General features: G+C 40.0%; 1 protein-coding gene across 3 annotated transcripts in view; it reads left to right on the forward strand.

The window, feature by feature from the left end:
* FRMD4B (FERM domain containing 4B) overlaps positions 1 to 24,384 on the forward strand; it is a 370,979-nt gene that overhangs the window by 344,418 nt on the left and 2,177 nt on the right. For all 3 annotated transcript variants that reach the window (XM_054551889.2, XM_054551891.2, XM_054551890.2), the window contains 10 exons: positions 175 to 313; positions 819 to 960; positions 1,844 to 1,977; positions 2,066 to 2,185; positions 3,339 to 3,564; positions 7,290 to 7,346; positions 9,018 to 9,165; positions 14,155 to 14,274; positions 15,164 to 15,975; positions 20,196 to 20,328. In XM_054551889.2, the coding sequence (XP_054407864.2) occupies positions 175 to 313; positions 819 to 960; positions 1,844 to 1,977; positions 2,066 to 2,185; positions 3,339 to 3,564; positions 7,290 to 7,346; positions 9,018 to 9,165; positions 14,155 to 14,274; positions 15,164 to 15,975; positions 20,196 to 20,328 (2,031 nt within the window). The remainder of the gene's footprint in view (positions 1 to 174; positions 314 to 818; positions 961 to 1,843; positions 1,978 to 2,065; positions 2,186 to 3,338; positions 3,565 to 7,289; positions 7,347 to 9,017; positions 9,166 to 14,154; positions 14,275 to 15,163; positions 15,976 to 20,195; positions 20,329 to 24,384) is intronic.

A 24,384-nucleotide genomic window follows, 5' to 3' on the forward strand; every position in this document is an offset into this window, starting at 1 on the left:
CTGGTTTTGCTGTAAAAGGAGAAAATCAGAAACTTGGTCCCCATTTGCATAAGAGTTTTTGCAACAGAAGACAGGTAAGAGGAACATGCCTTGTTACAATGCTGCTCGCAGGGTACATTTTGCATCATGCTGGGCCAGAGGGGAATTATTTGAGTGCTTTCTTTAATCTTTCAGGATTTCAGTTTCAAGAAGAACCTTTGGGCAAAGTGGCCTGTTTGTGCAAACATGGTATGCTAACTCTTCTCTCATCAAGTCCATTTGGGTAATGGCAATTAGTCAGCATCAGTTTTACTTGGACCGGAAGCAAAGCAAAGTAAGTAACTGGCATCATTTCTATAGGGACAGATTCCCTTTTGCATTCTGTTCAGAAGATAAGCCTTCTCACAAAAGATGCAAGCACATATATTTTTGCTCTCTGAGATTTTTTTGTGTTTAACTTCCAACTATTCCCGTTTTTTTATATATTTAAATGATGGGCAATATATAAGCTGCTTTAAAAGTTGTAAGACTGGCCAACTTTTTGGCATGCACGTTTGTATATACTGGTGACTCTGCTGGCTGTGATGTTGCTGGTGACACTTTAAAGTTAGTAACTGAACCGCACCATGAGAAAATCATGTATAGTTATTAAAACATTTTAACTACTTGTGGGGCTTTTGTTTTGTTTTGTTTTGTTTTTTGGTCTGAAGAATGTCACTTGAATATGCGAAAATTCTAAATTATCCTCTGTTGATATTTTTATTGTATGTTAACTTAATTGTTTTATTAATCTGAAGTATGTTTGAGTTAATTCTGTTTCATTGTTGTATACCTCTTAGGCAAAAATTCCTTCAGCCAGGAGTTTAGACGAGATTGCAATGGATTTGACAGATACAGGAACACAAAGGGCCTCCAAGCTGGTGACACTGGAGGGGAAAAGTCAGTTCATCATGGCAAGCAATGGCAGTTTAATCTCCTCAGGTAACATCTTGGGATTAGAGAACATGCAAGCCATCTTTATTTTGTTTGTTTTTTTGGTCATAAACCACTTCTAAATTCATCTTTTAGTCCATTATTTTGGGAATAAATAAGTATGTCAATAAATATGTATGCAACAACTTTGAATAAAATTTTAAGGCTAATTTTTTAAAGAATATGTAGAAAGTCAAATTACAAATAGCTTGTGCGTGTAATATGAGATGCAAGGATGGTGAGTACCTAGGTGTGGCTTGAAAGAACATTTTCCACAGCAGCTGCTTTTTCCAGCATTTAGTTTTTGATACAGATTGTCTAATTCTCCGTGCAATATAAAATGCTATACAAACATGATTACAAGCACACCCCTCAAATGTGATAGCTTCCCCTAAGCCCTTCCTCTGTAAAAATTCTGGAATCTCTTATCATTAAGTGTATGTAACTTTACTAAAATGATTCGTCCCATCTAAATCTCACTGTCAATTTGTGACTCTGAAGCATGACCTTCCTTCACACAGATTTTTCTTTTCCTTGCTTGCTTACTTTGTAAAAGAACACTTGAAACAACTCTTCAAGGACCATCTTACCTTCTCTTCTGCGCAGAAAAATGAAATTTTTCCTTGGGTGTGTCTGGGTCATTAAGCATTTTATCATTACCCCCAAAATGACTGAGCCAGGATGCAAAAAGGCACATTTTGTTACCAGGTTCTGTTTGATGCCCAGAAGAATGAGAAAATGTTTTCCAGTTTCCTTTTATTATGTTGAGAAACAAGGAGAAAAGAAAGAAACTACCATTTAATAGCAGCTTTAGCTTAAAAATCCTTTGTCCCTTAGAAAGGAAGGAAATATCCCTTATATAAACTTTCCCTGCCCTTTCCTCATCCCCTAGGTTCTCAAGACTCAGAAGTTAGTGAGGAGCAAAAGAGAGAAAAAATCCTTGAACTAAAGAAGAAGGAGAAACTATTACAAGAAAAACTTCTGAAAAAAGTTGAAGAACTTAAGAAGATCTGTTTGCGAGAGGCTGTGAGTCTGCTTTTTTGGGCTCATCAAATTGTGCTTGACAACTTTGGCCAGTGTCAATTATCTGCTCTGATTCTGTCCTGTTTTACAGGAGCTCACAGGCAAAATGCCAAAGGAGTATCCCCTGAACATAGGTGAGAAGCCTCCTCAGGTCAGAAGACGTGTGGGTACTGCATTCAAATTAGATGACAACTTGCTGCCGAGTGAAGAGGTACGAACAATGCCTCTGAGCCTTTCAATTAATCGTAAGACAGGAAAGCTGTCTGAGTGTAGCGGACTTTTTCCTTTGGTTTTTGAGTCTCTGCTGTATGTTATCTCACCAGTACAGATGAATCGTGTAGACCAAATTGAACTCTTTCTTTCATGCCTACTCCAGTCAAAATTGAGTTATTTCTCACTACTTTACTCCCCAAATCATACACAGGCATTCAGTGAACTCCAAATGTTTCTCATTTGAGAGTCAGTATTATAAGAATTAAGAACACCACCATTAGGTTTGTTTACTTAAAACTAAATAATAGCCTTTGTCAAATAGTTTAGCCTCTCTAAAGTCTCATTTCTCAGGCCTCAGTTTTCCTCATCTGTAAAATGGGGGTAATGATTGGACTTCCCTCCAAGGGATCCAGTGAGTATTAAATGAGATAATACATGCACAGCACTGAGCTACAATCAAGTTAAAATATTTGTTAGCCAATATAGAATGTATAATACTTTCTCATTTACATGTCACCAGCCGATATGACCATATCTGTGTTTCTTGTAGAAATTTGACCATCTTAGCTTTAGAAAATTGTATCTGTTTTCATCTTTGGAAATCTTTGCTATTTATTGAGTGCTCACTGTGTACCCATCTCTGAGCTAAGCAATGTACATATATTATCTCATTTAATCCTCATCCTACTTTCATAAGGTAGGTGTTATCTTCATTTTACAAATGAAAAAAACTGAAGCATTAAAAGATGAAGCTGTTTATCCAGGGTCATGCAACCAGAAATTACCAGGAAGAAGATCAAACCCAAATTTATCTGTCTCTAAAGCTATGCATATGAATATAACCTTCTGCATCCATGAGCTTTGAGTTAAGAATATATCCGTGAAAACTGTGATCTTCTCCCAACCAACTGAATGAATGAAAGGCCATTCCCTTCCTTGAAAAGGGAAGAGGTTTGGACTAATGAGAAGTTCAAGCTAAGATGGGTAAAGGAAAGTGTTTGACAAGGATGTCTATGCAGTAAAACTTGGGAAGATAGTGTTCTCAAAGAACATCTGATTCAAGAAAGTACACGGGAAGTTTTATTACACAATGCATGTAAGAGTTGATCATATGTGTCCATAAAAATAAAACTATCACTGTATAAATGCAGGATCCTGCTTTGCAAGAACTGGAGAGTAATTTTCTAATACAACAAAAGCTGGTGGAAGCTGCAAAGAAACTTGCCAATGAGCCAGACCTTTGTAAAACTGTGAAGAAAAAGCGAAAGCAAGATTACACAGATGCGATGAAAAAGCTTCAGGAGATTGAAAATGCAATAAACGAATACCGAATTAGGTGTGGAAAGAAACCCAGCCAGAAAGCAACAGTGTTACCAGGTTAGTAATAAGTAAGGGTTTTTTTTTGAGTCCTCTACTCAGTACTTAATGATATGTAGCATTTGCAAACCAGTTACCAGTTAATTTGATGAGAGACAGAAGGAAAAACCAGGTGTTCAAAACTAAGTTTTCTTTTTTATTTGGAGACAGAGTTTCACTCTTGTTGCCCAGGCTGGAGTGCAATGGGGCAATCTCGGCTCACTGCAACCTCCACCTCCCGGGTTCAAGTGATTGTCCTGCCTCAGCCTCCCAAGTAGCTGGGGTTATAAGCATGCGCCACCACACCCAGCTAATTTTGTATTTTTGGTAGAGACAGGGTTTCACCATCTTGGTCAGGCTGGTCTCAAACTCCTGATCTCAGGTGATCCACCGTCCTCAGCCTCGCAAAGTGCTGGGATTACAGGCATGAGCCACTGCGCCTGACAAACTAAGTTTCTTAGGATAAAAATTGTTTGGAATTTCAGTTTTATAAGTATGTAAACTTGATTTAAAATTTCTGTGATTTATGAAGGCTATTTAAAGATATGGGCAGCATGAGCACGGCACCCCACACCTATAATCCCAGCACTTTGGGAGGCTGAGGTGACCGGATCCCTTGAGCTAAGGAGTTTGAGACCACCCTGGGAAGCATGGTGAAACACCTTCTCTTCAAAAAATATTTTAAAAATTAGCCAGGCATGGTGGTGCATACCTGCAGTCCCAGCCACATGGGAGGCTGAAATGGGAGGATCATTTGAGCCCAGGCAATCGAGGCTGCAGTGAACTATGATTGCACCACTGCACTCCAGCATGGGTGACAGGGCAAGACCCTGTCTCAAAAAAAAAAAAAAAAGTGAACAAAATTAAAAAATAAAGATAAGGGCAAATGGTCATGATATAACATGAAATGCAGAAAAGCCAGATATAAAATTGTTACCACAACATGATCCCAATTTTTTAGAAATATGCACATGCAAAGACTGGCCAAGAAATATTTCAAAATACTAACAGTTGTGGGATTTCAAGTAACTTAATTTTCTTCTTAATATTATTCTGTATTTTCCAAGTTCTCAACATTATGTATTTATGACTTTCATTTTCAGAAAAAAAGTAAACTGAGAAATCCCAGGTAGATTTAAAGTCCCATTGACCTTACATGTTTATTGGCATGGTTTTCAGCCTGGTGATTGAAATATGATTGTATTTCTTTGATTCTAAGACATTTTTTCCTTTACATTTTAACATCTATGAAATTGGGATAGTTTTGGGTTTTTTTGTTTGTCTGTTTTTGTTTTTGTTTTTTTGAGACAGGATCTCTCTGTGGCCCAAGCTGGAGTGCAGTGGTACCATCAAAGCTCACTGCAGCCTCGACTTCCTGGGCTCAGGTGATCCTCCTACCTCAGCCTCCCTAGCAGCTGGGACTATAGGCACGCACCACCATGCCCGGCTAATGTTTTGTAGACACGGGGTTTCACCATGTTGCCCAGGCTGGTCTCAAACTCCTGAGCTCAAGCAGTCCTCCCACCTCAGCCTCCCAAACTGCCAGGATTGCAGGTGTGAGCCACCACGCCCAGCCTTGGGATAGTTCTTAACACACTAGATGGTGTATTACAGTCATATTTGGCAGTACCTTTTAAATTATTTTTTGCTGGTACTTAAAATATGTATCTTAGATTTGATGAAATAAGGTGAGTGAGTTTAGAATATAATTGGGTGTAGAGCATATGATTTACAAAGCAGACATGGCTTTTGGAAAGGGAATGTACAGCATCAACACACAAGTGTTAGTCCACTACAGCTGGTGAATGTAGAGTAGCTTTGGTTGAATGTGAAATCCAGGTGGCCTTTGGGGTGGTTAATTTCTGGACCTACAGATATGGGTGATTAGCATTGTGCTTAACTTCATGGCCATTTGCTACGACCCATTCATCCTCAAACTGTGCAAAATTCAAATGTTCTCCTTTACAGTGAAAGTATGCCTAACAGCTGACTATACTGGCACCTTGCCTTTAAGCTCCACTGTGTGTCTAATAGAGATAGTTCACTTGTCTCTGTTACAGATTAACATTAGAGATTGGTTGGAGAGCTTCCCTTCATAATGGTTTTGAAGTTTACATTGAAGGATTATATTTGCCTAGAACCTCGTGCCAAAACACTCAACTGAATATGGAATGATTTGCAAATGCAGATCAACACATCTGAGATACTTCTCTTTACTGAATACATTTTTTTGTTTGTTTTTATTTTTTGTTTTTTTTTTCTTTTGAGACAGAGCTCTCTCTGCTGCCCAGGTTGGAGTGCGGTGGCATGATCTCAGCTCACTGCAACCTCCACCTCCCAGGTTCAAGCAATTCTCCTGCCTCAGCCTCCCAAATAGCTGTGATTACAGGCATGCACCACCATTCTTGGCTAATTTTTGTATTTTTAGTAGAGACAGGATTTCACTATGTTGGCCAGGCTGGTCTCAAATTCCTGACACTCAAGTGATCTGCCAACCTCGGCCTCTCAAAGTGCTGAGATTACAGGCGTGAGGCACTGCCCCTGGCCACGTTATTTAACATTTGAGGGATACCAGCAATAGTCAGAGTGTTATGGCCATTGCCAACCAGAACGCAGTGTCTAGTTAACTAAAGATTTAAGTCTAGCTAACATTTACTGAGCATTTGTCATGTAATGCTGGGAGCTGGGCTAGGGGCTTTACATCCGTTATTCTAACGCCTCACCCCAGCACTACGTGATACGTACTGTTGTTATCCCCATCGTGGGGTTGAGCCAGGTGATACTTAGAGATTAAGTAATTTGCCCAAGGCCTCATAGTCGACAAATGGCAAAACCAAGACTTAAACCTAATTCAGTGGTTCTCAACCAGGGAGGCTGGAAATCCTATAATGCACAGGACAGCTCCCCAGGACAAAGGATTATCCAGTTCAAAATGTCAGTAGTGCCACTGTTGAAAAACCTGTTGAAAAGCTTGGCCAGTCATAATGGTTCACACCTTTAATCCCAGTACTTTGGGAGGCCTAGGTAGGCAGGTCACTTGAGCCCAGGAGTTCAAGACCAGCCTGGCCAAATGGTGATACCTTATCTTTATTGAAAATCCAAAAAATTAGCCAGGCGTGGTGCTGCATATCTGTAATCTCAGCTACTCAGGAGGCTGAGTCGGGGGAGGATTGCTTAAGCCCAGGAGGTTGAGGCTGCAGTGAGCCACAATCGCAGCATTGCACTCCAGCCTGGGCAACAGAATGAGACCCTGTCCCAAAAACAAACAAGAAAAAAAAAAAAAAAGAAAGAAAAGACCCTTTCTTTCCGGGAGGGGTCAAAAGCCAAGTTATATTAAGAGTAGATTCTCAAATGAGGATTCAAATGTGTTTTATTTAACATTTAGCATTTATGATAAGAATGGCATAATTTTTCTTTCCAGTTTGTTGGTCGTAAGCACTAAATATGTAGGTAAAGTTTTGTTCCAGTGTAGAAGAAACACCGAAAACTAGTCTAAAACCAGCACTCCCTTGAAGTCTGTTCCATTTTAAGAAATAATCTAATATTTGTACAATATGTAAAATGTTTTGATTTTTGTTAGTATATGAGTCAGTTCTTACTACGGTAGTTAATTATTCTCAATGCGCTGTAATTAATTACATTTATTTAAATGAAAATAAAATGCACTGCATTGAAAATTGTTTCTCTAAGCCCCTCTAATTATATAAATGCACAATTATACTAAAGGCAGTTATTTTTATTCACAGAAGACATAATCCCCTCAGAGAGTAGCTCTTTGTCTGACACCACCACCTATGATGATCGTAAGTGGCTCTTCCTTTTTTGGTTTAAAAATGTTAGATATTCTGAAATAATTAAGATAATTTTCTTAGTTAAGTAAGGCCTATTTGTTTTTCTTTTGAGAAAAAGTAGAATAAACTAACTTACATTTTTGCAAAATGGTTGGGAAAGGAAGTGTATGATTAACACCTACTCAGGTTAACTCAGCGTTAATAACAGCACCGCAAAAATCACATGACCTCAGGAAATCAGAATGCCCTCAAAGGAGTATCTGAGTCTCTCAGTAAGGACTTTAAGGCTCTCTAAAGTGTTTCTTAACTTTTTATTTTGAAGTAAACATAGACTCATGGGGAGTTGTATAACTAATACAAAGATTCCTTCACCCAGCTTTTCCCAATGGTGACATCTTATATATCTGGAGTCCAATATCAAAACCAGGATATTAGATTGTACACATTATCACTGTATTCATCACAATATGAAATAAAATCATTGTATGTTTTACAATATGAAATAAACTTTCATGTTCTAGCTAAAGGAAAGTTTATTTTACTTAGGAAGAAGGGCACAGTTAGACATCGGGCTACCTGTCATTTTGTTGTTTCATAGAGGCAGGCTGTATTGATTGTAATGGCCTGTATTTGTTCAATACATTTCTTTTCTCTCTTTTTTTTTTTTTTTTTTTTTTTGAGAGGGAGTTTCGCTCTTGTTGCCCAGGCTAGAGTGCAATGGTGCGATCTCAGCTCACTGCAACCTCCGCCTCCCAGGTTCAAGCAGTTCTCCTGCCTCAGCCTCCCGAGTAGCTGGGATTACAGGCGTTAGGCACCACTCCCAGCTAATTTTTATATTTTTAGTAGAGATGGGGTTTCACCATATTGGTCAGGCTAGTCTCGAACTCCTGACCTCAGGTGATCTGCCTGCCTCAGCCTCCCAAAGTGCCAGGATTACAGGCGTGAGCTACCGCGCCCAGCCGTTCAATACAGTTCATTATAGAATGGGTTTACTATCAACTAATAGAGTGTTTCTTTGTCATCACTTGTACTTAATCATGACTGAGTTGGCAGTCTCTGTGGTATGACTTGAAGAATTCCAGGAAACCACACCCCCACTGCTTTATCTTCTCCAAGTTTTATGGTGCATAAAATTTCACCACTGCAGAATTCTTCATGTGAGCTGATGTTTGGTCATGCTTGCCATCCCTCTTTGAAAATGTAAATATCAGTGGGAAACATAACAAGCCTCTAATAATGCAGCATAAGTCAGTTTCCTTACTTTCAATGACAGGATAAGCCTTTGGCCAAAGAGGCCTAAAAACTTTAAAAGTAAAGGAGAACAAAAATGATCCAGGCCAACTTCCCCTTGGTTCACACTGGGGGTTTTCTTTAATATAGCTTTTTAAAAGCTGCAGTATTACCCATTCTCCTTGAGTGATTTACTCACTCAGAGTGACACCTGTTGAATTTGGCAAAAGATGGTTCAGGTCCCAGAAGAGTGTTCAGTAATTTCATTTTTGCTGGTGTATAAAATATAAAAATTAACTTCTTGAAAGAGTTATGTTCTTCTAAAAATATCGTCTTTGGAAGAACACTTTGTTCACTAAATCTTCTAATTTCTTTTTTGAGGTGTTGGCAAGATATTTATTTACCTATTAATTTGCCTACTTATTTTTTCATTCACCCATTTACTTATTATAGCCAGTGACGCCTTCACTCTTCCTGGGCAGCGATCAAGTTCAGTACCTCATTCTCCAAGAATTCTTCCTCCCAAGTCTCTTGGTATTGAGCGAATCCATTTCAGAAAGTCGTCCATCAATGAACAGTTTGTGGATACCAGGCAGTCCAGGTGAGAGGTCATATCATCAGTAAGGTTAATGCCTCACAGCTAGAAAATTTTTCCTCCAAAATGCAATGTATGGTTGATACATTTTCACATGTTTTTATTTATCCTTCCAAAAGATGTTATCTTGTAAAACTGGGGCATAGAAACTAACCCAGTTATTTGTTGTTCACAGCAAATGAATATACATATATATATATATATTTTTTTTTTTTTTTTTTTTTTTTGAGGTGGAGTTTCGCTCTTGTTGCCCAGGCTGGAGTACAATGGTGTGATCTCCAGCTACTGCAACCTCCGCCTCCTGGGTTCAAGCAATTCTCCTGCCTCAGCCTCCCAAGCAGCTGGGATTACAGGCCACCACACCCAGCTAATTTTGTATTTTTAGGAGAGACGGGGTTTCTCCATGTTGGTCCGGGTGGTCTCAAACTCCCAACCTCAGGTGATCTGCCTGCCTCGGCCTCCCAAAGTGCTGGGATTACAAGCTTGAGCCACTGCATCTGGCTGAAAATGTTTTTAAGAAGTCTTTTAAAATGCATTTGACCATTTCCTTGACTTTAAAGTCTATTTGATCTATATTAACTTATAGGGACATTAATTATCATCTGGATTTAGACATAGTGTCCACAGTTCAGTTTCATAGTCACTGGTCTAAGGAAATTGTCATTAAAGTCCACTCTGCCAAACCAAGTAGCAGGACTGATTTCCAGTCTGCAAATAAACATGGGACTTAAAGTCATAATCTGTAAAATAGATAATCCAAGCATTTTCTCAAATATCTCAGGTGAATATTATCAGGGCAATGAGACCAGGTTTTAGAAACATGACAGGCCAGTGGTTCCCAGAATCTGGCTGTATGGATCAATCTTTAAAAAGCAAACAAACAGTTACCAGCTGTTTGCTTTGCCTAAAAAGAAATTTTCAAACAGGCTGAGTGTGGCAGCTCACACCTATAATCCCAGCACTTTGGGAGGCCAAGGTGGGAGGATCACTTGAGCTCAAGAGTTGGAGACCAGTCTGGGCAACCTAATGAAGCCCCATCTCTACAAATTTTATAGACAGAGTCTCTTTGTGTCGCTCAGGCCTGGAGTACAGTGGTGCAATCTCAGCTCACTGCAACCCCTGCCTCTTGGGTTCAAGCAATTCTCCCACCTCAGCCTCCCAAGTAGCTGGAATTACAGGCACGCGCCATCATGCCCAGCTAATTTTTGTACTTTTAGTAGAGACAGGGTCTCACCATGTTGGCCAGGCTGGTCTTGAACTCCTGACCTCAGGTGATCCACCCGCCTCAGTCTCCCAAAGTGCTTGGATTACAGGCATGAGCCAGTGTGCCTGGCCCAAAATTTCTTTTTTAATTAGCCAGACATGGTGTTGCATACCTGTAGTCCTAGCTACTTGGGAGACTGAGGCAGGAGGATTGCTTGAGCCCAGGATTTCACGATTGAAGTGAACTATGATCGTGTCACTCCACCCCAGCCCGGGCAACAGAGCAAGATGCTGTCTCAAAAAAAAAAAAAAAGAAAAAGAAAAAAAAAAGAAATGTTCAAAAAAATAGCACCACGAATCCATGAAAGAAATGACATTTTGATATAAAAAATATATTCACTATCATTGTTGTAGTAATACTAATTGAATGAAGTTAACATTTCACTTAATGTAATGTTAATTTCATTTTATATTAATTTCATATAACATTTCTATTGAGCACTTACTTTTTTTTTTTTTTTTTTGGAGACAGAGTCTCGCTCTGTCGCCCAGGCTGGAGTGCAGTGGTCCCATCTTGGCTCACTGCAACTTTCACCTTTCAGGTTCAAGCGATTCTCCCCCCTCAGCCTTCCAAGTAGCTGGGACTACAGATGCCCGCCACCACACCCGGCAAATTTTTGTATTTTTAGTAGAGCTAGAGTTTCGCCATGTTGGCCAGGCTGGTCTTGAACTCCTGACCTCAGGTGATCCGCCCACTTCGGCCTCCCAAAGTGCTAGGATTACAGGCATGAGTCACTACACCTGGCTGCTATTGAGTACTTACTGTGTCCCAGATACTGTTTATGTTTTTTCTATGTAATTTATTAACGAACTTAATCTTCACAACAACCCTGATAGTGTTACTACTGTCATTACCCTTTACAGATAAGCACACTGAGGGCCAGGGACCATGAATAACTTCTTTGGGTTCGTCAACTAGTGAACATGGGAATCAAGGTTTGAATCTAGGTAGCCTAGAACTTGGCAGGATCCAAAGCTTGTGATCTGATTTCAGTGAACATGTTATACCGCATCTCAGCAAAGATGGGGAAGTATTTGCTCTACAAGGGCCAAAAATAAAAATTTAAAAAATTTAAATAAAGGAAATTATTCTCAAAATCAAGGTAGATTATTAGATTATTCAAGTTGGATAAATTGTGACTTATGAAAATATAACCTACACATTGTTATGTTTCTTTTTTTTTTTTGAGATGGAGTCTCACTCTGCCACCCAGGCTGGAGTGCAGTGGTACCATCTCAGCTCACTGCAAGCTCCGCCTCCCAGGTTCACGCTATTCTTCTGCCTCAACCTCCCGAGTAGCTGGGACTACAGGTGCCCGCCACCACACCTGGCTAATTTTTTTGTATTTTTAGTAGAGACGGTGTTTCATATTAGCCAGGATGGTGTTGATCTCCTGACCTCGTGATCCACCCATCTCGGCCTCCCAAAGTGCTGTGATTACAGGCATGAGCCACCGCGCCAGGCCGCATTGTTATATTTCTAATTTATTAAAGAGCAGTGAAATCTTTATCACATATCAGCCCCAGTTTGTGGATTAGCATTTAGGAACTTTTGCCTGAAATGGTAAGAGATCCAAGGAGCTACAGCCGTGCTAGCCAATTTAATTAAAAGTAAATAAAATTTAAAATTTGGTTCCTCAGTCATGCTAGCCACAATTCAAATGCTCAGCAGTCACATGTGGCTAGTGGCTATCATACTGGTCAGAACAGACCCAGAACATTTTTGTCATTGCAGAAAGTCCTATTGGATAACATGAGACAAGTGTGCTTCTTATGCTACGGAAAACAAAGCTATTTCAGCAAAAGGAAGAATTATAGCTGGGAATCATTGTCTTAAAAATTATTATACCCACATCTCCAGTCACTTAAGATGGATTTGCTCTTTTATCCAGCAATTTCACTTAGGAATTTTACTACTGAATTAACTAACTACATGTAGGATGCTCATTACAGCATTGCTTACACTAGTGGCAAATTGAAAACAAACCACATGTTCAACTAGCGGATTATTTAAATAAATTATGGTAAATCCATACAATAAAATGCTATGCAGTCATTAAAATAACACTAGACAAATATTAAGCAACATAAAATGTTAGGTACAACTTAACTTTTTAAAAAGTGAGTGTTGAAAAAGAATATATAGTAAATCTCATGTTTTGTTAAAAAATAAATGTGTATGTTTACATATAGATACATGCTTATAAGTTTATGGGCTTAGGAAAAATAATCTGAAAACATTTAATGTTGCCTGGCTATGTAAAAGGTATCAGATTATACAGGCGGCAGCTCTTTGGGAGACTGAGGCGGGCAGATTACTTGAGGTCAGGAGTTAGAAAACAGCCTGGCCAACATGGTGAAACCCCATCTCTACTAAAAATACAAAAAAAAAAAAAAAAGATTAGCCAGGCATGGTGGTGCACACCTGTAATTCCAGCTACTTGGGAGGCTGAGGTGGGAGGATCACTTGAACCCAGGAGCTGGAGGTTGCAGTGAGCTGAGATTGTGCCACTCTCCTCAAGCCTGGATGACAGAGTGAGACTCCATCTAAAAAAAAGATTATAGACATTTAAATTTTTCTTTTTATCTGTATTTTTAAAGTTTTCCTAATGAACTTAGACTTGCTTTTGCAGTAAGTAAAATTTGATCAAAATTATTTTTAGTTAAAAAAAATTAACTTCAGGCTGGGCGCGGTGGCTCACGCCTGTAATCCCAGCACTTTGGGAGGCTGAGGTGGGCAGATCACAAGGTCAGGAGATCGAGACCATCCTGGCTAACAAGGTGAAACCCTGTCTCTACTAAAACTACAAAAAATTAGCCGGGCATGGTGGCAGGCGCCTGTGGTTCCAGCTACTCGGGAGGCTGAGGCAGAAGAATGGCGTGAACCTGGGAGGCGGAGCTTGCAGTGAGCCAAGATCGCGCCACTGCACTCCAGCCTGGGCGACAGAGCAAGAATCAGTCTCAAAAAAAAAAAAAAAAATTCAAATTGTGTTGTCACTGTGCTGGAAAGTAGACATAGTGATTTAAAGCTGTTGTTCTTAGTCCAGGGACCAGCAAACAACAGCCCAGTGGCCAAATCCATCCTGCTGCCTGTTTTTGTGTAGCCTGTGAGCTAAGAATGATTTTTATATTTTTAGGTAGCTGGTGGTGGGGGGATCAAAAGCAATAATATTTTACAACCTGTAAAAATGATATGAAATTTAACATCCATAGGTCATTTTCTTGGAACACAGCCACACCCATTCTCTTACATATTATCCATGGCTGCTTTTGCACTGAAAGGGCAGAGCTGAGTAGTCGCTCTAGAGACCATCTGGCCCACAAAGCCAAAAACTATTTAGTATTCTAAACTGTTTACAAAAAAGGAGTTTGCTGAATTATACATCCATCCCTGTTCACCACCAACAGTTGATCATCTAAGGACTGTTTTGAATGTTCAGGTGCCTACATAAACAGCTCTAGTTGCTTTGAGTCTTTTTATTCAGTGTACTCTTTATTAAAAGTCCTTTTTTTCCCTACATATTTGTGACTCAGAAAGTCAGACCATATATGCTCCCACTGTTTTAGCGAGTTTTCTTTGTGGTTTAGTGAACCACAAAGACACCCTTCCTATCTTTCTCCCTATTTTCCCTTTCCTTGGGCTTCTAGTAAGTTTCGTATCTGCTTATAACAAGTTTGCCAGAGATGTTGAGAGACTCATCATTTCCTGAATTCTTCTTTTTATCATCACAGAGAAATGCTGTCGACACACAGCAGTCCTTACAAAACTCTGGAGAGGCGGCCCCAGGGAGGACAAAGCATGCCCACCACACCGGTTCTTACCCGAAACGCCTACAGCAGCAGCCACTTGGAGTAAGAGAGCTTCTTTCTCATTGCTTTAGCTGTGTTGATTTTTGCTTTGAGGTTCTGTCTTGCTTTGTTGTGTTTTTTAATCATTTCAAGTGACTTTCTGTAGCAGGACCTTGTTTTATGGTTTTACACTTTCTGCTAACTTATGGTTTCAAATATGTTGGCAAAGAAATGTATTTGATTTGTTCAAATATACATTAGATTTTTAGTACCTTAATTTCCCCAGTCACATATTACCATTCATTATTCAATGGTGAGGATGAAGTTAGTAACAATAGCAACATTTTGAAACGTTTGTGAGTGCTGTGTTAAATGTTTTATATGCACTGGATTATTTAGTCCCTACAGCAAGCCTTTTGTGAGGTAGATATTATATATTGTTTTCATCCTCATCTTACAAAGGAGGAAGCAAGATTCAGAGAGGTTAAATATCTGGCCTGAGCTCATACAGCTGGGAAATAGCAGTGCCATGACTCAGCCCAGCCACCTCTGACCTCCACTCGAATGTACCATATCTTCATATCCCCTAGGAAGACAGGACCCTCCAAAGACACTTTGTTTTTTTTTTGTTTTTGTTTTTGTTTTTGTTTTCCAGGCTCTGATGCAAACTGTGCATCCTCAGTCTATGTCTTTCCCTACCCTCAAGGAAGGATTTGGCTTGCGCAACTAACAGAACCTGGTTCTTTTCTCATTTTGACCATGGTCAAAATGAACCTACGTGTGAGCCAATAGATTTGGAGAACAATGGATTCTGTTGTGCAGTCAGCTTTGGCAACTCAAAGTCCTATTGTAATTCACGAGCTATTCAGTCATTCAGCATGCTATTCTTTTTTCCTGTTTGGGTCCTCCTTTTCTTCTTGGTGTTGAGAAGTTTGCCTTTCTCCTCTTTCAGACCTGAATCTTCATCTCAGCACTGCCGCCAGCGGAGTGGAAGCCTGGAGTCCCAGTCCCACTTGCTCTCCGAGATGGACAGTGATAAGCCATTTTTCTCCCTCTCCAAATCCCAAAGAAGCAGCAGCACAGAAATCCTCGACGACGGGTCTTCTTATACAAGCCAATCAAGCACAGAGTATTACTGTGTGACACCAGTTACCGGCCCCTATTACACCACCCAGACCCTGGACACTCGCACCAGGGGTCGGAGGAGGTCAAAGAAACGGAATGTTTCTACTTCAAACTCAGGAAGCATGCCCAACCTAGCACAAAAAGATAGTTTGAGGAATGGTGTCTACTCAAAGAGTCAGGAGCCACCGTCTTCCAGTTACTACATTGCCGGGTACACACCCTATGCAGAGTGTGACTTTTATTACAGTGGTGGTTATGTCTATGAGAATGACACCGAGGGACAGTATAGTGTCAACCCTTCCTACCGGTCCTCAGCCCACTATGGATATGAGCGCCAGAGGGACTACAGCAGATCCTTTCACGAAGATGAGGTCGACCGGGTACCCCATAACCCATATGCAACTCTCCGGCTGCCAAGGAAGGCTGCTGCAAAGTCGGAGCACATCACCAAAAACATCCACAAGGCCTTAGTTGCCGAGCACTTGCGTGGCTGGTACCAGCGGGCCTCTGGGCAGAAGGATCAGGGACACAGCCCGCAGACCAGCTTTGACTCAGACAGGGGATCACAGAGATGCCTGGGGTTTGCGGGGCTGCAAGTACCTTGTTCTCCAAGCAGTCGTGCATCCTCGTACTCTTCAGGTGAGAATACTGTAAAAACACGCGACACCTGGATTCTATTTACATCGTGTTTCCTGCCCACCCAAAACCGCCTCACGGATCATGAGACCGGTACTCAAGATCAAAAGTGGGGCAACCATTCGGTGGAACCCCACAATAAGAATTTCCAACTTAAAAACAGTTCTTTCCAGCTCTCCAAAGAACTCAGTACACGAGTCTAATTAAGCAAATTGTAGATTCAAATCCAGCAAACATTGATTGAGCACGTACTCTCTGTGCTGCCCTGTTTTAGGGTTTTTTGTTTTTTGTTTTTTGTTTTTTTTAAGATGGAGTCTCGCTCTGTCGCCTAGGCTGGAATGTGTTAGGGGTTTCACTTGCTTTGTCTTTTTAGGATTTATGTTGACAGGCACATCTCTTAAATGTGTTCACGTCATTGAGGCTTGGTATTTTAAAAAAATAAACCCTCAGTTAAGCAGAAAACATTAGAATTATACATCCATCCTTTTTCACCACCAAGATTCGATCATCTAAGGACTGCTTTGAATGCAAGCCTGGGATTATGCAGGTACTTAGGCAAGTGCCTGCATAAGGCTCGTAAGAATCCTGATAGGAGCTGGCATTGATTAAGCACTGTTCTAAGTAATTTGCTTTTTTTTTTTTTTTTTGTAGAAACAGGGAGGCTTAGGTTGGGTCTTGCTATGTTGCCCAGGCTGGTCTCAAACTCCTGGCCTCCAGCAACCCTCCTGCCTTGGCCTCCCGAAGTGTTGGGATTACGTGCGAGAGCCACAGTGCCTGGCCATGCATATTGTAATTCAGTATTCATATATACCTATGTTATGGTTGACTTAAGGGATTTTCAAAGATAATTTTGATTAGAGATGTTTCCTTTATACTCTTGATGTTGACTTTGGCCCCTAACTCTGCTAACATTTGCGGAGGACTTCCTGCCTACTCCCAGTTGTGCTAGGTACTTTAAGTAGAGAAATAGAAGATAGGGGAGGCTCTGTGTATGGTTTTATTTATTCAGCAAATGAGCAGCCACATTGAAGATGTGGAGGACCCATTGTTGAACTACTTCCTGGCCACGATGAGCTCAGAGTCAGCAGCCAGAGGAATGTTTAAAAATTAAGCAATTTTAAAACTCTAAGAAATGAATGAATTCTCAAACTGCCAGAAAACCTGTAGGTCATGAGTCTCACCTTCTCCCTTATTAACATGACACCTTAGTGAGACATAGTGTAAGGATTCCTGAGTCATTGTATAATAGTCAAGTGAAAACTACACCTTTAAAAATTTCATGTACTTGTTGACGAGGCGTTTCCATGGAGATTTCTATTTGGGTTCAAGTTCTCTCCTATTTGTGCAGGACTTTGGACTTCCACTAGGGCTGTCCCATCTATTACCACATCTAACATATGAAAGGGCTTCTGTAATTATTTCTTATTTATGGCTCTGACCTAGAAAACACCTTTCTTCCTCTTAAAGTTCAAGATGTGAGAAACTTTCACAGGTCAAACCTGGGCAGGATAGGCAGAGTACTACAAGGGAAAAACCAGACAAGGAGGGCTGAGATGCATGTGGATGGTCACTACGGCACAGGGCTGGGGTGGTGCCTGGGGGAAGCAGGTGTAACTGAGGAAGTTCTCAACATTCCTGGCTGCTAGCTTAGTGAAGGTGAGATGGAGGTAAAGCTTCCTGTTTCAGACCTGGTGTGAGCCTTGCTGACACCAGCAAGATGTGGCCCCACAGACCAAAAGGCATCACTCTTTAAAGAACTACAGGGATGGAATCAGTACTCCCAGAATTCCCTGCTGGAATTCCCATCATTTCTGTCTCCACTTTATAACTGCAGAAATGTATTACAACAGGCAGGCGTCATTCTCATGGAGGGATAAATTTCCAGTTATTTGCCAGATTAGTCCTGGCATTGTAGTCCCTTCCAGCCACCTGAAGGATCTCTCAGTGACTCAGTTTTAGTAATGACAACTACCATTTGTTGGCAGCTTACTAGATGCCACGCACATTCAGAACATTACATGCACTCTCCTATTTAATGTATGCAACAGTTCTATATAGTGATTGCTATTGTTATGCTTATTGTTATCACCCTAATTTTGCAGCTTAGGCAACTCTGGCTACAGAGTTTAAATAACCCAAGTTCCAAAGCTACTAAGTGGTGGGATGGGGATTCTGGGGATTCTATCCTAGCTCAGCTCCTTTTTTTTTTTTCTTTTTTAAAAAGATGGTCTCAGTCTGTCACCCACATTGGAGTGCAGTGATATTATTATACCTCACTCAGTCTCAAACTCCTTGGCTTAATGCAATCCTCCCTACTCAGCCTCCCAAGTAGCTAGGACTACAAGTACACACCACCATGCCTGGCTAATTTTATTCTTTTGTAGAAACTGGGCTCTGTTTCCCAGGCTGGCCTCTAACCCCTAGCTGCAAGTGATCTTCCCACCTCAGCCTCCCAAAGTGCTGGGATTACAACCATGAGCCATCACACCCAGCCCCACAGCTCTAACATCTTAACCACCAAGGCTTAGAGCCTCTGATTTCAGTTTGGAAATGGCTTGGAACCTCAAACTCAGAGTGTTACGTCTGTTAGTCAACACCTCATGACATCCAGGGCCACAGATGAGTTTTGAAATGTGCTTGTCCCATAGTGATCACAGGCACTTTGTGTGTATGAGAGAGAAGAGGAGTAGGTCTGAAGCCAGAAACAGGAAATGGAAAAAGAGCAGTGCTGGTTTTTGAGTCTTGGGCAAGCATCATGGCGTTGTGGTTACCTTGTCCATCCTAGGCGTGGAGCAGAACTGGTTTTATAGAGAGGACAACAAACGCCCAGTGATGAGGCATTTGTTGGGCTTCGCTCCCAAATTATGTCCTTGTCTTGTTCCAGTTCAGTTCCTCTGTAGAACTAAATCCCTTCTTCCTGAATTCCTTCCTGTGCTACTTACCACCTCGCCTCTTCCCCCAATCCACACCCCAACACATACACACTTTTTTTTTTAAGACAAAAAATAGCCTTGATCTTGCTAGTGGCCAGTGTTGTCTTTGGCTGAGGAATAGTCAAGTCTCAATAAGTCAACTTATACGGAACACATTTCCTCCAAGGCCTCTGACAAACTCAGACTCATCATCTTACCTTTATAACACCATAGTGTGAATGGGAAGATTCTCGCAATATATGAGAATTGTTTTCTTGCTTGTCTTTTCAGTTATTTTTAAAATTATTTATGTGTTATTATTATTTTCTTTCTTTGGATAGGATCTCACTTGGTGGCCCAGGCTGTAGTGCAGTGGTGCAAACATGGCTCACCGTAGCCTTGACTTCCCAGGCTTGAGTGATCCTCCCACCTCAGCTTCCCAAGTTGCTGGGACTACAGGTGTGCACCACCATGCCAGGCTAATTTTTGTATTTTTTGCAGAGATGGGGTTTCGCCATGTTGATGAGGCTAGCCTTGAACTCCTGGGCTCAAGCGATCCTCCCATCTTGACTTCCCAAAGAGTTGGGATTATAGGCTTGTGCCACTGAGCTGACCTAAAATTATTTTTATTTATTTATTTATTTTGAGACAGAGTCTCACTCTGTCACCAAGGCTGGAGTGCAGTGGTCTGATCTTGGTTCACTGCAACTTAAACTTCATGGGCTCAAGTAATTATCCTGTCTCAGTCTCCTGAGTGGCTGGGATTATAGGCATGCGCCACCACGCCCAGCTAATTTTTGTATTTTTTGGTAGAGACAGGGTTTCACCATGTTGGCCAGGCTGGTGTCAAACTCTTAGCTTCAAGTGGTCCTCCCCGCCTTGGCCTCCCAAAGTGCTGGGATTACAGGCATGAGCCACCACACCTAGCCCCAACCTAGATTATTTTTTGAATTGACAAATTTATCTTTCAATTAATCTTATTCTCAATAATAATATTAATAGTTATTTATTGAGTGCTTACTCTGTATCAAGTACAGTGCTAAAGATTTTCATAATTACCTTATTTAATCCTGGCATCATACCTATCCAGAAAATATTATTATCCCTACTCTATAGATGAGGAAACTGAGGCTTAAAGAGGATAAACTACTTGCCTAAGGTCCCATAGCCAGGAAGTCACTAAATTGGAATAGGAACTCTGTTATTTCTACTCTGACAAAGCTGATTGCAATGTACATCTGAATGACCTTAACAATTTTTCACTTTTAATATTTCCATTAATTTTATCTCTTTTTCCATTTTTATTTCCAGTGTCTTCTACAAATGCTTCTGGGAACTGGAGGACCCAGTTAACCATAGGGCTGTCGGATTACGAGACTCCAGCACATTCTTCTTACACCAGCTGCTATGGCAATGTCTATAATCCTTTACCCTCTCCAAGCAGGTGAGGAAGCAATGCTCGAAAATCCTAGGAGCCTGTTCCAGTTCAAAAGAATTCAGGGATCCTAATTTACAAACGTCAGATAATCTAGTTCAAGGGTTGGCAATCTCTAGCCTGTGGGCCAACTCCAGCTGCCACCTGTTTTGGTAAATAAAGTTTCATTGGAGAATAGCCACCCTCATTCACTTATATGTCCTCTATGGCTGTTTTTGCACCGTGAGAGCAGAGCTCAGTAGTTGCACCAAAGCCAAAAATATCTGGCCACCCTCAGCCAAAAATAAAGTATCTGGCCTTTAAGAAAAAGTTTGCTAACCCCTAAGCTAACTCATTCAAATTTGACCCTGGTCTTCAGTATTACATTGAATTCTTGTATATTTCCTCTAATGTTTACAAAGAACTACTTGCACAGACACCAAAGCCAAAAATATCTGGCCTTTAAGAAAAAGTTTGCTGCCGGGCATGGTGGCTCATGCCTGTAATCCCAGCACTTTGGGAGGCTGAGGTGGGCGGATCATGAGGTCAGGAGATCGAGACCATCCTGGCTGACACGGTGAAACCCCATCTCTACTAAAAATACAAAAAATTAGTTGGGCGTGGTGGCGGGCGCCTGTAGTCCCAGCTACTCGGGAGGCTGAAGCAGGAGAATGGCGTGAACCCGGAAGGCAGAGCTTGCAGTGAGCCCAGATCACGCCACTGCACTCCAGCCTGGGCAACAGAGCGAGACTCCATCTCAAAAAAAAAAAGAAAAGAAAAAGTTTGCTAACCCCTCATCTAACGCATTCTGTTCTTTAGTCTGTACGTTGAATTCTGAGTCTGAAGCTTTTATTTTTTAAGTTATGGTACTTGAAATCCTATTAGTGATATGTCCATTTAAATCTCTTTTGAAACCTTGCAGGAAAAATCTCTCTACTCCAGGAAAGGCTGTTCATACCAAGCTTCCTTAGACAGTTGGTAGGCTGGATTTCAGACATTTGCTGTGTTTTTTATCTGATCCTATGTTTGTTATGAAGCAACAGACACAGCCAGCTGTCCTGTTTGTCTGTAAAAGTAGTTCTTTATAAGCATTAGAGGAAATGTACAAAAGCAATTTGTTAAAATTGATTTTTTTAAAAATTGCAAACTCTGAATTACTTTTTTAAAAAATTCTTGTTATACACAGGAATTAAGTTTGAAGAGGTCATGTCTCACTTTTACTTTCCCACAAAAGATAATCCATACCCATGGTACCAAGAAGTAGGGCATTTTCTGCTTTTTTTAGAATGTGTAGTTTTGATTTAAGTCATATTGCTTCAGGCACAGACTACATACTAAGTTATACAGACTACAACTTATAAAGGTTTCTATGCTGGTAAATTTGAGAATTTAGCAGTTTCTTATCAAGACACTTACTGTTACAAGCAAATTGGAAATATTCAGCCCCAAATGCCTTTTTTTTTTTTTCTCCACATTCAGTGGGAGTTTTTCTTGGCTTGAAATATTAAGCCAATTGTCTCAGCTAAACAAAGGGTATACTCAAAATAGAATTTTAATGAAAATATACTTCAGAGGATGTCAAATAGCTTGGACTTCTGTAAATAATGTTTGAAAATGAGTTAGGAGCAAGAACCAAAATGACTGGCCTAAAATTTGAGCTGAGCCTTTTCAGTTTACTTCTAATCATTTTTTAATAATACATTTGCAAATTATTTTCGTGTTTGTGTAATTTTACTTGCCTTTTTGTTGACTCAGAAATGATTATACAGTTTTTGGTGCATTACTCAGTTCTAATATCCTTAACACTACTGTCATTGGACTCAGGAAGTGTTAAGCATTTTTAGAGAAAATCTGTTTTTACCAAGTCTGCTCATATATATCAGACAGCCCAAGATGGCTTGATAGGGGATCAGCAGGGGCATAACATACAGGAAATTAGGAGCTATTTAAAGATCCCTATTGTGTGTTTGTGTATGCGTGTGCATATATGAGCTCATGGTGGAAAATTTATAATAAAGAGATAAATAAGTAGGAAATAAATTAGCCATAATTCCACCATCCAGAGATAGCAGCTCTTAACATTTTGGCATATTTTCCCCATTTTTCTCTGTCCATTTAACATGGTTATAATGATATTGTACATACAGTTTTGTATCTTATATTGTATATGAAATTCTACATCTCCATTTTTTAAAAGACTTAACATCATAGCATAACCATGTTCCCATGTGTTTTAAAACTCTTTAAACCTTATTTTATATGACCAATATGATATTCCACTCAAATATACCCTACTTAGCAGCTCCTCATTTTTTGAAGTATTTTTGGAAAGGCTTTTAGATTTTTCTTTTTTTTATTAAAGTACTGCAGCTGTTTTTTTTTTTTTCTTCCCAAGACGGAGCCTTGTTCTGTTGCCCAGGTTGGAGTGCAGCGACACGATCTCGGCTCACTGCAACCTCTGCCACCCAGGTTCAAGTGATTCTCCTGCCTCATTCTCCCAAGTAGCTAAGATTACAGGCACATACCACCACGTCTGGCTAATTTTTGTGTTTTTAATAGAGACAGGGTTTTGCCATGTTGGCCAGGCTGGTCTTGAACTCCTGACCTCATGATCCGCCCGCCTCAGCCTCCCAAAGTGCTGGGATTACAGGTGTGAGCCACGACGCCCAGCCCAGTATTGCAGCTGTTAACATCTTTGTCCAAAATATTTGTCTGAATCCCAGATTATTTTCCTAGGATACATTCCAATAAGTAGAGTTAATGGATTAAATTGAAAAGTGTATTTTTTTAAGCTCTTGCCTTCCAGAAAGATTTGCCACTTTGCCCTTCCAGCCACAGAGATACAGAAGTACTTATTTCCATCCATTTGTTTATTTAGGATTCTTTTTAGGATACAGTCTGATCAGTTTAACCTATTAACAAGGCAAGGATAATAACAATCATTCATAAAGCTTTAGAAATTTGCTCTAAAATTCTGTAAATTGTTTTTATGAAATCATGATTTTTAAAATAAGAAATTAGGTTTTAAGATAAAGATGAAAAACTAGATTTTTCCATTAAGCCAAAGATTCGAAATGCATAGCAATGTATTAATGTTTTGTTGTTTTTTAAAATAAAGTGTATATTATTTAAAGATCCTTTGCCCTAGAGTATCCAGGTCTTAAAATTATAGAAAGGTACTAATTTTTACCAATAAAATTTTTTTCTAGTACAATTGACATAATTGTCATTAGCATAAACTTTCCAAAGTAGAAATGTTGAAGCTACCTAGTATATAATACAGTCAAATTCTTGGCTCTACTGCTGCAAACTGTATTTTCAAATAACTTTTCTTTCACCTCCTATTTTCCATTCCCTTTCTCCTTTCCTATCTAACTCTATTACTAGGCAAAACCAAGGGCTTCTATCCCCAAGAATGGTTGTGTCTCCAGAAATGAGATCAGTTGTAAATTCTCTTTTGCTAAGTGTAGCCAGCTGTAGTAAGTACAGTACCTCCAATCTGTGTGTTGCTTCTTGCATAGCAGGAGTTTTGCTTGCACTGACTGATGTGTGAAATTATGAAATCTGGCTTTGTTTTTTATGTTACATGAAAACACTAAAAACTTTTATTTCCAAAGCTCTTCTTCCAAAGACTTTAAAAAAAAAATCACCTTTACTAAAATACTTTGGAATGTAAAATAAAAAAGAAATCAACTAACTATCTAATCTCTCTTAACCTACCGTTACAATAATGCGGTTTTGCTTATCGGAATGGTTTGTATGATAAGATGCTCTCATTTGGAATTGCCATCTAAATATGCGTATGATTTTTAAATGTGATGCTGTTTCCTGGGTCACTTCCAATTTATGCCTGACCCATAAACCCTAGGGATATCATATATGTCCCTATGTGCCCCTGCCACCTTCTAAATATATTATTTTGTCCCTGAGGAAAACATCTAGCATATTCCCTTAATTTGAAGAATACTTAAAATGTGATTGTCACAATATACTTATTAAAAAGTTAAAAATATAGCTGTCACACAAATAAAAATGGACATGGGCCAAAGATTTGTTTAACTCATTAAAAAGTGAACTAGCAGGATG

This window comes from Pongo abelii, chromosome 2 (genome assembly GCF_028885655.2).
Source record: "Pongo abelii isolate AG06213 chromosome 2, NHGRI_mPonAbe1-v2.0_pri, whole genome shotgun sequence".
NCBI classification, from domain to species: domain Eukaryota; kingdom Metazoa; phylum Chordata; class Mammalia; order Primates; family Hominidae; genus Pongo; species Pongo abelii.